General features: G+C 41.4%; 1 protein-coding gene across 1 annotated transcript; it reads right to left on the reverse strand.

Moving 5' to 3' along the window:
- Positions 1-2,565: 2,565 nt before the first annotated feature.
- LOC124005838 (zinc finger and BTB domain-containing protein 16-like) lies at positions 2,566-15,515 on the reverse strand. The gene is made up of 5 exons (XM_046315448.1): positions 15,452-15,515; positions 8,751-9,955; positions 6,602-6,702; positions 4,626-4,799; positions 2,566-4,531 (listed from the first exon to the last, which is right to left on the reverse strand). Exons 2-5 carry the CDS (start codon positions 9,854-9,856, stop codon positions 4,302-4,304), a joined length of 1,611 nt encoding a protein of 536 aa, XP_046171404.1. The 5' UTR covers positions 9,857-9,955; positions 15,452-15,515; the 3' UTR covers positions 2,566-4,301.
- Between the last annotated feature and the right edge of the window lie 272 nt (positions 15,516-15,787).

Genomic DNA, 15,787 nt, shown 5'->3' on the forward strand with positions numbered 1-15,787 from the left:
AAGTCGGAGCATGGACACATAGGTGCGGACACTATAGCATGGCTGTGGGTTCAAATCCTGCATTCACCTCATATGTGTGTTAACAGTAAGTTGCTCTCTGGATAAAAAAATATACTTTATATTATTATTGTCCCAGTCAGTGTGGTGCTAGGTTGGGACACCATCACAATTCTGCTGAGACAGAGGATGAAGGGGCTTAGTAGCAACAGGCCCTGTTTGAGTGGACAGGTTAAGAGCCAAAATCTCTCCCCCACCCTACTCTGTCTTTATCTGTCTACTAAATCCTTCTACTGCTGTAGACACTGTTCACAGGACAACTCCAGACTGTATATCTGGTCTCAGCAGTGGTTCTGTTGCACATGGTTTTATATGGTTCTTGATTGGTGGGTTGCTGCCAGTTAGACTAGGGAGTAGTCTAGGAACATGTTTGTAGGAAAGTATTTCATGTGATGTCCCTGACTATGCAAGTGGCAGTGACTAAACACACACCAAGATTTATCAATTATTCAGGCAGGTTTTATTTTTAGGTAGAAGCCAAAGAGAGTCTCTGGATCAGGAAATGCCCAAAATGCAACCAATAAAAAAAGGGAGACATTTGGCATAACTGCAGGCAACAGAGATATGGGTGTCTTTCCCTTTTAATTGTGGCTGATGTGTTGAGTGAGCACTGTGGGGGTACTTAACACAGTGTTGAAGTGACCAGGGGCCTCATTTATAAACATTGCATATGCACAAAATATGCCATGCAACAGTTTTCACGCAAAAGTTGCCATTTATAACATTTTACTCAACTTGATGTGAGAATGTGCTTATCTTCCCGCAAACTTTAGACCATGTGTAAGCACGGTTTCTAATGGTTGAAGTATTGCATTGCAAGAAGCCAAATGCAATAGCCGAGCCTTGTGAAATGGTGAAAATATAATGACACTCTTATTCCTAAAAAGAACATGAAGCTAATTACGCTTTAATAACAAGATGAAACCATCTGCCGTTCGTGAGAACAGCGATATTCTATGTATTTTATCTTTCCATTCTAAAATAATTAGAATTGGGCATCTATTGCCCTATTATTTGATTTCCATGATGTTGCAGAATAAATTCCTCAAATGTTCTGCAAATGTTCTGCCTGAAAACCTTATAAGCCTACAACAAGTAGGCTTAATCTCTTATTTAATTGGATCCACTTCACAGTAGTAAATAGATAAGCTAGTTGAAGTATTTTGCTCTATGCGATCCATTCCGAAGCACAGTTTAAGTAGAACAGAGGTTCACCTTTTCCATTGTCATTTGTAGGCTACGTCTGTTATTTAACATTTTCTCGAGTAGACAATATTTCATTTATAAACATAATACTATCATGTCATATTGTGATATGTATTGTGTATTATTTATTCTGCAATTGTTATGATAACCATTTTATAATAAATTCCTCACCGTTTATGGCTATGATGAGTAAATATTCCCGAAGTAACCATACAACAATTGACCATGCGTATCTAATTTAATTAGGTCAATCAGATGGGCAATCAATAATTTCAGGTGTTTGGTCTATGCGTCGGAAAGGGAGCGCGGTTTAGAACATACAGTAGAATTTAAGGAGCAGTGGTTACAAAGAGATTATTGGTTATTATGAACAACCGTAACATATGCAGGTTTTGGCTCATAGTGCCCTCTTGTGGCAGAATAGAGTAATTGGAAAAATGTAGTTCAAATTATTATTATTGTTTTTATTTTTTATTTTTTTATTTTTTTTATTCAGTAGCTTGTTTGCTAAATATTTCCAGATGCCGTGACTGAATTGACTGACTGTATTCCTCTACCATGTATGATGTGCTCAGCGAATATCTCCTGTAGAGACATAGATTTTTGTTTATATATTTCACTCTCTATGCAAATGTTAACATATGTTTCCCATACCAATAAAGCCCTTAAATTGAATTGATAGAGTAGGGGGCACGATGTGAGCCATGCATGACCCTAGAGAAGGGCTCCTTCCGGGTGGACCTCCACTCCACCCCACTGCAGCGCCCGCGAGACCAAGCAGTTTAACGTCCTGGTGGAGGGTACGCTCTTCGCACCCTCCAAGGCCAGCGACGACTCGGAGAACTGTGTTGACGGGGCGGCGAGAGAGAGACGGAGAAGAGGGCAAAGGGAGGAGAAGGAGAAGCGGCCGTCACACGGTGGGGGCTTCACTATAGACAACATCCAAGAGGAACGGGTGAAGTGAACGAGTGTGATGGGAGCCAGGATCAGATCACTACTCTGTGATATCAGATGCTCTCAGGCCTCCACATTAACTGATTATATTCGCCTAAGATATTGTAATTTAAAATAATAAGCAACTGTAATTTTAAATGTAGAACATTCGTTTATTTAAGACTGACCGCGTTGATTGTTTAAAGTGCTGCATTAGTGAATACTGCTTTTCAGATATCTTTTCAGGTAAATCGTTCAGATAAATTATGAGGATTGTTTGGACCAGATTAATAAGCTGTTAGATATTGTTTAATAATGAGATTATAGTTTTATCTAAAAAGTACTATAAGTAAAATGGTGGAACACCGACACAGACAACTTGTCAAAAATAAATAAATATTTATTTAAAACATTTATTCTCTGAAGAGATAATAATGACAAATCCACTCTGCATGCCAGCTGCTGTGTAATGTATGCCAAAACAAATCAATCGTCATAAAGGTTTGACAGGCTACTGTTTTTTGTTGTTGTTGGGTGTGACTGTGTGAGGATCTACATTCAATAGAAAAACAGGCCATCTGCCAAATGAGTACATTTATTATATCAATACTATCATTAAAATAGCAACGGGCTAAAGCAAATAGACAGTGCCTATAGAACGGCTACACACCCCTTGGATTTATTCACATTATATTGTGTTACAAAGTGGGATGAAAATGGATTTAATTGTATTTTTTGGTCAACGGCCTCCACAAAATACTCTGTAATATCAAAGTGGAAGACACCAATATACCTTGATTAGATAAGTACATAAGGCTTTGCATTTAGGCCAAAAAAGTGTATTCCTTTGCCATGTTTTAGTTGTTGCAGTATTACTTTAGTGCCTTTATACGTGTTTTGGATTATTTATATTCTGTATATTTATATTCTTCTTTTCACTCTGTCATTTAGGTCATTATTGTGGAGTCATTACAATGTTGTTGATCCATCCTCAGTCTTCTCCCATCACAGCCATTGAACTCTGTAGTTGTTTTAAAATCCCCAATGGCCTCACAATAACATCCCTAAGCAGTTTCCTTAATGTCCTGCAGCTCAGATGGACGACTGCATCTTTGATGTGTCCGGGTGGTTTAATACGTAATCCACAGCATAATTATTCATTTGACCATGCTTAAAGATATATTCAATGTCTGATTTGTTATTGTTACCCATCTTCCAATCACTGGTCATCTTTATGAGGCTTTCAAAAATCTCCCTGGTCTTTGTAGTTTAATCTGTGCTTCCAATTCAACACTTGGCTGAGGGACCTTACATATGTTGTATGTATGGAGGACAGAGCAAGGGGTAGTCGTTCCAAAATCATGTCAAGCCCTATTATTTCACACAGAGGGAGTCCATATAACTTATGTGATTTGTTAAGACACGTTTTACTTCATTTAGGCTATTACTTCTGCAGCTACTATGTTTTAGTTATTTCATTGTTATTCATTTGCAAAAATGTGTAGAATTTTCTTTTCACTTTGACATTAGGGAGTATTAATGGTTTTAAAAAATGTATAAAATATTTTTCTATCCCACTTTGTAATGCAAAATTCCAGGAGGTGCAGACTCTATAGGCGCTGCAAATATGAATCGAACAAGATCTAAATGTACTAAACACATATGGCTAAATGAAAATCAAGAACTTGAGAACAAAACAATTGCCCCAAGTCGTCCTGAGAGAGATAACGGCCAAACATGGATGGAAACATTCATATGAAACAAGGACACATTTTTTGCTGCCTCTAAATCGTCTTGATGTTTCCTTTCCTTGTCTCTTGGAAGTGACTGACTTCAGCTGCAGCCATGATAGAATGGGAATAATACTGTGCTTGATAATGATAATGCTGCTGGTGCTAGACATGTTGTACATTCTTTTCTGAGACCCAGTGTCCCTCTAGTGGTGGAAATATGCATTGACGTACTCCATGCACTTTTGGAGTACATGGATAAATGCTACGGTAACTGGTGTCTTGTTACCATGTATGTACATTACATTCTATGAGTTAGTTTCCCTGAGATGTTTGGCAGTAAAATGTTGACATTACATTTGCCTTCAAGCTAGCTCAGGTATGGCATGTGTACAGGTAGGTGCTGCTGATGGTCCAGTCTGGGGGGAAGTCCTGCAGCGGGTGGTTCTTCAGGTGTTTCTGCATGGCAGCCAGGCTGCTACAGAACTCCAGGCAGACAGTACACTGGTAGGGTGTGGCCCCGCCGTGGGTCCGCAGGTGCTTGATCATGGCTGAGTAGTCCCTTGACCGCTGGCCACACAGACGGCACTCAAACGGCTTCTCTCCTGGGGTTGACATTGAGAGTGAGCAGGCAAGCACATACACAATGACTGACAAATTGAAACACCCCCCCCCCACACACACAGGGGGATATAATACCTGTGTGTACCCGATGGTGTGTATCCAGTTGGTGTTTGAGACTGAACCTCTTGGAGCAGCGTTTACACTGGTAGGGCTTCTCTCCTCCCTGATCTCGCCGGTGGGACGGCAGTGACCTCTCCACCCTGAAGCTACGATCACAGTACTTACACCCCAGAGAAGTCTCACCTGAGCCTGGGGAGGAGAGAGCAACAAGAGGGGGTGGGGGTAGAATTGTAATCATTCCATGTCATATAAATTCCTTTTTTTCATTTAGTATTTTGTGATGAGTAACTTATAATTAGTTATAGTTAACTTTACATGAATGTACATTGTGTATACAGACAGAACCATCCAATGAACATCAGTATTAATAAACCTAGCTTAGCTCCATTTCTATTCTGTAATGCGTTTCTTCCCCTGATGTTCCCCCTGTGCTCCCCATTGCAGCCTGTATAATTGAGCGTATGGGTTAATTGTTTTCTCACACGTCTATATTTATCAGCACAATCATTGGTGGCCATTACCCGGTTAAACAATAGTGTCAGGCCAGAGTGATGACCTACTAATAGCACTAAAGGGTGATGTGAGCTCAGCCACATTGCATGCAGATTGATTTTCTGTAGGACAGGGGTCACACTCATGACTGTAAAGGCTCACTGTTGTCATAGCAGCAACCTTCTTCGCTCAACATTTTTTGTTGTCATCATTTGTGAAGATAAGATCAAAGATGACTTTTTTTTATATTACAGGGGGTATTGTATGAAATGGTATTATACAACTGTTATGAAGCATAATTGTAATTGGCACACACCTAGATAATGATAACTAAGACCTCCTTTTACCAGAGATAGTTCTATAAATACACCACATCCTTTCACGAGGTTCAAATTGACAAGAAGAACCTTGGTTTCCTCTCATCGTGTACCTTTGCATTTCTCTATAATCTGACCGAGGTGTGATTCTGAAGTACAGCTGTCAGCTCTCTAGCCCTTTGGTGTCAGTTGGTGATACTGTTTTACACAGTTACTATGGGGCTCTGTTGAACACATACAGGAGGGGGGGGGGGGGTGAGAGAGGGAGCGAGAGAGGTGGGGGAGAGCAAGGACCAAGACCACAATAAAGTGTTCACTCCTCTCTCACTACAATTCAGCCTGTTCTCAATTAGCTTCCTGTCCAAATCTTCCTTGGCCTCTCACTTAGAAAGCACAAACCTCTGACGTCTAAGTTTGATAAGTATCTCACTTATAGGGACTAAAATGATCAAGTCTGATAAAAGTGACCAGTTGAAGTCAGTGAAACACTCATTATTCAACTTAATCTGTTACTCTTGGCTGTCCATTCAATTTGGTGGAGACAATCAGTGGAGATAATCTTGAGTCACATGAATACGGTCTCTCAGTCGTACTGTAATGAGTGAGTGACAGTGCTAACCCCATCACACAAACACAGACTGTAAAGATGTGAGGATAATTTGACCACCCTACATAGAGTGAAAAAAAGATGTAAGCTTTTTTTCCCTTTGGCACTGTATCAAAACCACCAGAACATTGCAGAACGTACTGTTTGTTCTGCCAGCTTACCGCACTGCTGCACCGCCAGCACAAAGCCACAACACACTCACTCATTCTGTCTGTCTTTCTGTATCTCTCTCTCTCTTTTTCTCTCTCTCTCTCACACGCTCTTTCTCTCTCACTCTTTCTCTCTTCCCCCACTCTTTCTCTCTCACTCTCTTTCTCTCTCGTTCTCCCTCAGGCACTCTTCTCTCTCTCTCATGTTTCCTATATGCTCTGTCCCTATGACGATAGAGGTTAAGGGTCACACTTTGTTAGAAATGTCACTGCCATGTATCCATTAGAATATTAAGAATACAATCACGTCTTAGTTCTGTACAGCTCCAATACATTATTCACATTTTGAGATGATGCTTTTTGCAATGTACCCCTGTTAGAGGTCTAGTGAAAAAGCACTGAGTGGATGTTGTGACATTACAGTACCTGAGGGGTTGGTGCTTGAGGCCTGGAGCCATGAGCTGCCCAGGGGGACCTTGCTGCAGTGCTGACAGTCCTGGGTTCTTCCTGGATGCTCCTGGGAGTATCTGGCCCCATAGAAGACAGGTTCAAAATAAAACCTTATTTCAAGGACAAGAGTCAACGTAACTGTTGTAAGGCAAACACACGAGCATGGTGGTCACCGAGCCACTATTAGATAACCCAGTTGATGTGTTGCAATGAGTGTCATGCCAAAGCAGATTGATTTGCACACCACCTTTAGACATCCTGTCCTTCTCCCCGGCCTCTCCAACTCCAGGCTATATGTGTCATGTTTTGTCTTATATTGTCTTGTCATTTTGCTTTTCCTTCTGTTCGTTTTCCCCCTGCTGGTCTTTTTAGGTTCGTTCCCCTTTTTCTCTCTCCCTCTCCCCCTCTCTCTCTCTTCTCTCTATCGTTCCGTTCCTGCTCCCAGCTGTTCCTATTCCCCTAATCAATCATTTAGTCTTCCCACACCTGTTCCCTATCTTTTCCCCTGATTAGAGTCCCTATTTCTCCCCTTGTTTTCCGTTTCTGTCCTGTCGGATCCTTGTATATTGTTCACCGTGCTGTGTCTTTGTATTGCCCTGTCGTGTCGTGTTTCCCTCAGATGCTGCGTGGTGAGCAGGTGTCTGAGTCTGCTACGGTCAAGTGCCTTCCCGAGGCAACCTGCAGTTTATTATCGAGTCTCCGGTCAGTTCTCGTGATTACGAGTGGAATTGTTTTCTATGCTTTATTTACCGCTCCGATTTGTCTAGGAGTATTGCTATTTCCTTAAACTGGATTAAAGACTCTGTTTTCGCCAAGTCGCTTTTGGGTCCTCATTCACCTGCATAACAATATGTACCTGTCTATTGATGTCAAATGTAAGTACCCAACTGTCGTAGGCTGGGGTTCTGAGGAAGAGGCCAGGCGTTACAAATATACTGTATGTTTAGTGTCACATAGAAAAGGGACTTTCCACAGCATCTGACGCACGTTGTTAGCTCGACTGAAAAACCATAGGTGAATGATTTTTCAGAGATTAATGGAGGAGTGGTAACGCTCTTTGTGGCTCTAAAATCCCCCAAATAAACAAAAGTGACAAATCTGCTACAAAGTCTGCTAGATGGTTTCCTACGCTACCTAAATTAAATGGACACAGATATCAGATAAACCTCAGAGATCAACAACGGGAGGGAGGAGGAAGTCAGAGAGATGTTGACGACCGATTGTTTCAACACTGAAACAGGATCACATAAACACAGTTTTAAGAGTGCTTACACTCATTCTGTAGTACTTTGTAGTACTCTGATGTGAGCCACATGTTATTTCTGACCTAGGCGTCAAGGTGGTATCTAAGGGAGTGCAGTATGTATCATGTTATGCGTGTGTGTGTGTGTGTATGTGTGTGCAATGTGTATTACGGGGACCTTATACCAAATTGTGAACTGCATTTCTTTATATATATTGTTTTATTGGAATGTTCGTGTTAAATTTGTTGTCCTCAGGACTCAATGGACTCCCCTGATTAAATAAAAGTTAAATAAAAAAAATAGGCAGACATTGTTTAAGAACAGGACTGAAACAGCTTGTAACTGATCCGTAGTGGATCTGAATGTCTTTCATGGTTGATATTTGCAAGGGAGGAGAGTAATTAAGTGGGCTCCCCTTTAGATACTATGCAGAAAACTGATTTGTAGAGCCTTTCAATTACACCATACTGTACATCATGTCTCTGCATTAGAAAAGAGGAAGTAGCTTCACTGTAAAACCAGAAACGAGACAGTGTAATGCCACCATCAAGGGACAGACCACATAACATGACTTCAGCAGCTGTTCTGTGGTTTGGACACAGCTAATATGAATGACCATCTACATCCATAATATACATCATGTCAATATGACAGACAGGAGAGGGTTAACTGGAGACAGCGGAAACTCTGCTTGCAGGAAAGAACATTCACTCAGATCCACCCAAACGACAATGAGTCAGATAGCTGTGTCGATATGTGCTACTTAATGTAAGGAAATTAGGGGGATTCTGAACAATATTGTAGACATGAGAACAGGGAAAGAAGGAGAAGAATGAAGACCAAAACGTCTGTAGTATAAAACCCCTCCAGAGAGGTCTTACCTTTGCCCTTCCCCTAGTGCTCCACCTATCAACACTTTATCCATCGAGTCTCTTTTTCCCAGCAGACCTTGCTTCAGGATGTCTCCCAGCTCCCGAGACCCAGAGACCAGGGGGTGGTGGTATGGATGCAGGATGCCCGGGTAGCCCAGGACGGCGCTGTGGACCTGGGGCGGGCATGAGGACGTTAGCAGGGGGTACATGTGGGGAGAGGAGAGGTGGAAGGGATATGTCACCAGGTGCTGTGAGGGGTGAAGGGAAGAGGAACTGGCTGCTAGGATGTCGTTATAGTTCAAGGCCATCCTCCTCAGAGTGTTGACTTGGTGCCACATGACCCTCGACGCTGGGGGAGGAGGAGGGGGTTGGATGGTGGCAGCAGTGGTGGCGATGACACTGTCTCTGGATGGAGGCGGTGTGGTGGCCACTAGTGTGGGTGTGAGTGGCTTTGGCCTTTTTCTCTGTGGTGGTGATGAACCAGAGGAGTTGTCAGTGTCAGGAAGAGTGGGGTCCTCAGTGAATGGGCTGCTCTGGGGCTCCAGATCAATGGAGGGAATTGTCTGGGGATCCCCATCTTCTGGAATGTGACTTCCTTTCAGGGATTCTTTCTCATCTCTCTCCTCTGTTATCTGAAGTCTTGTTTCTGTCATTTCTCCAGTTTCTTTCGTTCCTCTCACTTCTCTTATTTCTCTCAACTCTCTTCTCTCTCTCGTCAAGCACCCCCGATTTCTCTTCAGCTGGCTGCGACACTGCTCCTCCAGGGAATGCATCTCCAGGAGCTTGGCGGCCCTCAGAAGCTGGGGCAGATCATCCACAGGGACCTCCAGGGTCTCGGTGTAGGCAAAGTCCAGGACCTGCTGGAAGGTGTGTGGAGAGAGGAGCTCCAGACTACAGTGGTGAGGTTGGTCGAGGCGATCGTGCTGGTCTGAGTATGCAGCCTGCAGGGTGAGCTGATGCTCCAGGGTTTTGCTAGCGCAGGCCAGCACCAGCCGATGGGCCCTGAACACATGGCTCTCCACTGAGATAACAGCATCACACAGCGTCCCCGAGCGACGCAGGACATCTGCCTGGCGCAGGAAGAGGGAGTACTGGGTGTTGTGAACTCGGATCATCTTAGAGGTATGGAGGAGGAAGGGAGGAGTGATGGGAAGAGAAGATTGGCAGGTGGATAGGAGATGGTTTGGAAACCGTTTGAGACAACGCCATTCAACCTATAGGAAAAAGGAGACCATGATCATTTTTTGTAATGTTTCTGAGAAATAAAAATAGCAGATAGCAAGTTGGAAAATGTATTTGTATAAATAGGTAAATTGCAGAGATTGCGGTTGTGATAAATAGATTATATCCCACGCCTGGTTCTTAGTGTTTTTCCATCGATGCCAGACGTTTAGGATGTTTTCAAGCTATCAGGGGTGAGAGAAGAGGGGGATGGAAACTCAGAGGGCAGATCATATCACCTGCTGACTTAGGTTCGGTTGATAACGTGCTGTTGGTTACTAGGGTTTTGGAAATTCATAACCCGAAAGGGACTGACACAATTTAAGAATGACTTAAAAAGTTCAACATTACAGGAGCAATTGACATGTCGACCATGTTACATATCAATAAATATTGAGTGGCATTTCATAGTCTGCAGCATGAAGTGAAATTAATCTCAAGAACATGTTGTAATAAATTATATCCATTTATGATATTATCTTTAAGTCCATTTCCCCTGAAGTCCTTGCGTGGCAATCTGTGGCTTAAAATGTCTATTTCATTTCTGTGGTTGATGAAGTACAGCATATTTCACAGATGTTTTTAGCACATCTTATATCTGACCTCTGTAGTAAAAATAAGTGGCGGAGGCTGTATGTCTGGTTGACGTGTGGAAATGTTATGTTTCATGTCAGCTTCGAAATGAATCTCTCAGCTATACGCTCAGAAGCCACAAACCTCCTCAGAATATGACACTATGACTAATGCCAGTACACACAGGCTTCACAGACAGACGACAAGTTTGTTTGATCAACAACAACCTATAGTGTACTGTCATTTGGTTTAGATAGGCATCTACAGTTGTAACAGTGTGCTGTATGAGGTATAAATCACATTGTGCTATTGGAACATGCAGTCTTGATATGACAGGATTGTGTCGAAAAGTGGATTAACCGCAGTTCTGGGCTATATTGTGCACAATCCTACTAAACAGCAGTGGTGGAAAAAGTACTCAATTGTCATACTTTGGTAAAAGTAAAGATACCTTAATAGAAAATGACTAAAGTAAACGTGAAAGTCATCCAGTAAAATACTACTTGAGTAAAAGTCTAAAAGTATCTGGTTTTAAATGTACTTAATTACAATGGTGGAAAAAGTACTAAATTGTTATACGTAAAAAGTACAACAAAATGCTTTTTCTATGGGGTAGAGATCTGGAGACTGGCTGGGCCACTCCGGGACCTCAAAATGCTTCTTACGAAGCCACTCCTTCGTTGCCCGGGTGGTGTGTTTGGGATCATTGTCATGTTGAAAGACCCAGCCACGTTTCATCTTCAATGCCCTTGCTGATGGTAGGCTTTGTTACTTTGGTCCCAGCTCTCTGCAGGTCATTCACTAGGTCCCCCTGTGTGGTTCTGGGATTTTTGCTCACCGTTCTTGTGATCATTTTGACCCCACGGGGTGAGATCTTGCGTGGAGATTATCAGTAGTCTTGTATGTCTTCCATTTTCTAATAATTGCTCCCACAGTTGATTTCTTTAAACCAAGCTGCTTACCTATTGCAGATTCAGTCTTCCCAGCCTGGTGCAGGTCTACAATTTTGTTTCTGGTGTCCTTTGACAGCTCATTGGTCTTGGCCATAGTGGAGTTTGGAGTGTGACTGTTTGAGGTTGTGGACAGCTGTCTTTTATACTGATAACAAGTTCAAACAGGTGCCATTAATACAGGTAACGAGTAGAGAACAGAGGAGCCTCTTAAAGAAGAAGTTACAGGTCTGTGAGAGCCAGAAATATTGCTTGTTTGTAGGTGACCAAATACTTATTTTCCACCATAATTTGCAAATAAATTCATTAAAAATCCTACAATGTGATTTTCTGGATTTTTTTTTCTCATTTTGTCTGTCATAGTTGAAGTGTACCTATGATGAAAATTACAGGCTTCTCTCATCTTTTTAAGTGGGAGAACTTGCACAATTGGTGGCTGACTAAATACTTTTTTGCCCCACTGTAGCTGTCCTGCCTGAGCATTCGAAATATAATGAGTACTTTTCTGTGTCAGAGAAAATGTATGGGAGTAAAACGTACATATTGTCTTAAGGAATGTAGTGGAGTAAAAGTAAAAGTAATAAATATAAATAGTAAAGTACAGATACTGAAAAAATCTACTCAAGTAGTACTTTAAAGTATTTTACTTAAACCACTGCAAAACAGGTTAAAACTTACTTTATTTTTGAACTCATTAAAACCCCCTTCCTTAAGAAATCCAAGTGGTCAGTTATGTGTGTGATGTGTGGTTGTGTATCCTCTATTCTGCCCCTCCAGCTGACCTGTCTCTGAGAGAACTGTCCCATGGAGCACTTTGGCACAGTAACCTCTGCTCAGTACAGTAACTCTATTTCTATCCGCAGACGGCGACAGTCGATAAGATCGAAAGTAGACATACCGGTACTGAAATGGCAGCAATTTAATATCATCGTTACTGTAATGGATGCTTAATCTCTTTACAACACACACATAGTCAAACAAAGTGTCAGTTCCACTCTCAAAAGTATGAACTCAATATTTTAAGTAATAAATTCCTTTATTTGCTTACTAAACACACAAAATGTGATTTGTTTGCTGAATGGGTCTATAGACCCCAGAGTGAAAATACAAAAACTAAAACTAACAACTAGAGTATACTGATGGCCATGGACAACTGTTATATGATGCCTCTGTTTGGCCTCTGTAATGGCCTCTGTATTATTATAGATTATATCATATTATAAACTGGGTAGTTCGAGCCCTGAATGCTGATTGGCTGAAAGCCATGGTATATGAGACCGAATACCACAGGTATGACAAAACATTTATTTTGACTGTTCTAATTATGTTTGTAACCAGTTTATAATAGCAATAAGGCACCTCAGGGGTTTATGGTGTATGGCCAATAAAGGGAAAGGGGGATACCTAGTCAGTGGTACAACTGAATGCATTCAACTGAAATGTGTCTTTGACATTTAACCCAACGTCTGAATCAGAAAGGTGCGGGGGGCTGCCATATACCACGGCTCTGTGTTGCGTCGTGCCTAAGAACAGCCCTTAGCTGTGGTATATTGACCATATACCACCCCCCCCCCTATCCCCTATCGTATTTATGCACCAGATGATGGATTCACATTGTCCACAAATGTGCAATACATTATCCTTGCCAAGACACAAACATACAAAGGCCAATCATTCAAGGCTCAATAATGCTGGTTATTGGTGGTGGGGACACAACAGATCATAGAAATCATCATATTCGGATTTAAATGTTGTTGCTAAACTTTCTGTATGCAACATGAGGGATCACACAATCACATGTTTGAATTTCTTATTGTTGAGAAGCAACTGCTTTAAGTTAATTGAATTAAATTACATTGAACACCCTTCTCGAAAATGACAATGAAGTTCATGCGTAAGTGAAACTGCAGATTAGCAGTTATCGTACAATGTATTCCAGCATCATTTCATCCCTATTTGTATTGGTACAGTAATACTTTATAGGGTGAACATTTGTAGAACATCTTTACTGACATTAATTTGACTATTCACTGTATATTAGAGAATTGTATGAGTGCATTTAAAAAAATTATATTATATTATTTCCACCAGTAGGACATCAAGTCACGACAGAAATTATTGATAAAGATGAGCAGAAAATACTGTACAAAATACATAATACAAATACTAAGCTATATTGTATGCTGAAAAAAGGGGAAATCCAATTTTTTTCTACTAATACAATTTTGCTCACAGAAAGAGATTTTGTTGAACAATACTTTTTTTCTTCTTAAAAAGATAGGGGTCACAATTATTGACACCTCGGTTTTAAATAATCCAGCACCCTCCCTTTGTGCACCCTGCCTTTGTGAGGATAACGGCACTGAGCCTCTTTCTGAAATGTTTTATGAGATTGGAGAACACATTGGGATGAATCTTAGACAACTCCAACATACAGAATCTTTCCAGATCATTGAAATCCTTCCATCTGTGCTAATGGAGTGAGTTCCCTCTTCAATTCAAACCACAGGTTTTCAAAGGGGTTCAAGTCCAGAGACTGAGAGAGCCATTGAAAAATGCTGATTTTGTGGTCAATTAACCATTTCTTTGTGGAATTTGATGTGCGATGGGAGTTATTGTCTTGCTGGAAGATCCACTTCTGGCCAGGTTCCAACCTCCTGTCAGATGCAACCTGGATTTAGTCTAAAATGTCCTGGTTCTGGGTAAATGTCATGATGCCATTGACCTTAACAAGGGCCCCAGGACCAGTGGAAGCAAAATAGACCCATAACATCAAAGATCCACCTCCATATTTTACAGTAGGTATGCAGTTCTTTTCTGTTTATCACATCCTTCTTGCGTGGCCAGACATGTCTACTTTCATGTCATCTGGCCATGGCACAGTAACTCCAAGCACACATAACATTCCACATAGAAATGGTTAATTGACCACAAAATCAACATATTGCAATGACCATCTCTGTCTCCGGACCTGTGGTTTGAATTGAAGAGGGCCATAAGCACAGACAAAGGATGTCAATTATCTGGAAAGATTCCGTATGGAGGAGTAGTCTAAGATACCTCCCAATGTGTTCTCCAATCTCTCCTAACATTTGAGAAAAGCACTCGGAGCCGTTGTCCTCACAAAGGGAGGGTACCGGAGTATTCAAAACAGGGGTGCCAATCATTATGACCCCTATCTTTTTGAGAAATAAAATATTAGTTGTTAAACAAAATATATTTTTCTGAGCAATTGTATTAGTAAAAATACTATCATTTTAAAATCTTCGCAGCATAGCTTGTATTTATTTTATTCAGTATTTTTTGCTAATCTTTATCAGGGTGCCAATAATTTGAATCACGACTGACATGCGTTTACAGAAGTAAAATGCATTATTATTATTATTGACATCTAGGACTATTGCAGGTAGAAATGTTACATGCAGAACCTTTATTAACAACAGCTTGATCCACCATCAATGCAATCATCCATACAAACTAATCGATCCACAAAGTTGAATGAGTAGATCTTCCCTGGTTATACGCATACAGGACAGTACCATCAGAAATCAGGTACTGATGGCGATATGATTACTGAATATCACACATACAGTAGCGGGCTACAGACAGACATTAGGCCTACAGTATGCAGGCCTCAATATTACCACAAGCAAATCTACATGTCCTCAATAGCCTATAAAGCTAAGGGGAAAACCTAGTGTGCACTGACATACCTTCAACATCCTCTGACAACACATGAAAAACCAGAGGGCCTCTCCTCTATTCATATGTAAAGGCTGGAGTTGCATGTGAGGAACCTTTTGAAGCTAAAAACCACAGAGACACCAGCTAGATGACAGGATCAACAGAGAGGAGATAGTGAAGAGAAAGATTTAGAGAAAGAGAGAGAGAGATAAAAAAATGGAGACCATGCAGGGACGGAAAGTGTAGTAAAGCAGAGGTGTTCAGTGTGATGGAGAGACTCACCAGTTCACCAGTGACTCAACCCACCCACTGTGGAGAGTGTCGACCCTACACGCATTGTGGCCTGGCTGTTGAATGACAGGGTTGGCTGGGTGTCCGTTTAGGTAAGGGAAAGGGTGGTTACCTCTTCTCTCTTCTCAGTCCCTCCTCTTAACCTCATCTGGCCCTGATTGGTCTGTCATGGGAGCACCAGTGAGATATGATTGGTTACTACAGTATACAGAGTTGAACTGGCTATACTATTGATCTTGGTTGATTATCTCGTTTCAAAATAATGTGTTAGGCTGAGACTGACAGTTTGAAATGTAGCTATGCACAGGTTATGCCAGAGTAATCCCT

The sequence above is a fragment of the Oncorhynchus gorbuscha genome, linkage group LG19 (assembly GCF_021184085.1).
Source record: "Oncorhynchus gorbuscha isolate QuinsamMale2020 ecotype Even-year linkage group LG19, OgorEven_v1.0, whole genome shotgun sequence".
NCBI classification, from domain to species: Eukaryota; Metazoa; Chordata; class Actinopteri; order Salmoniformes; family Salmonidae; genus Oncorhynchus; species Oncorhynchus gorbuscha.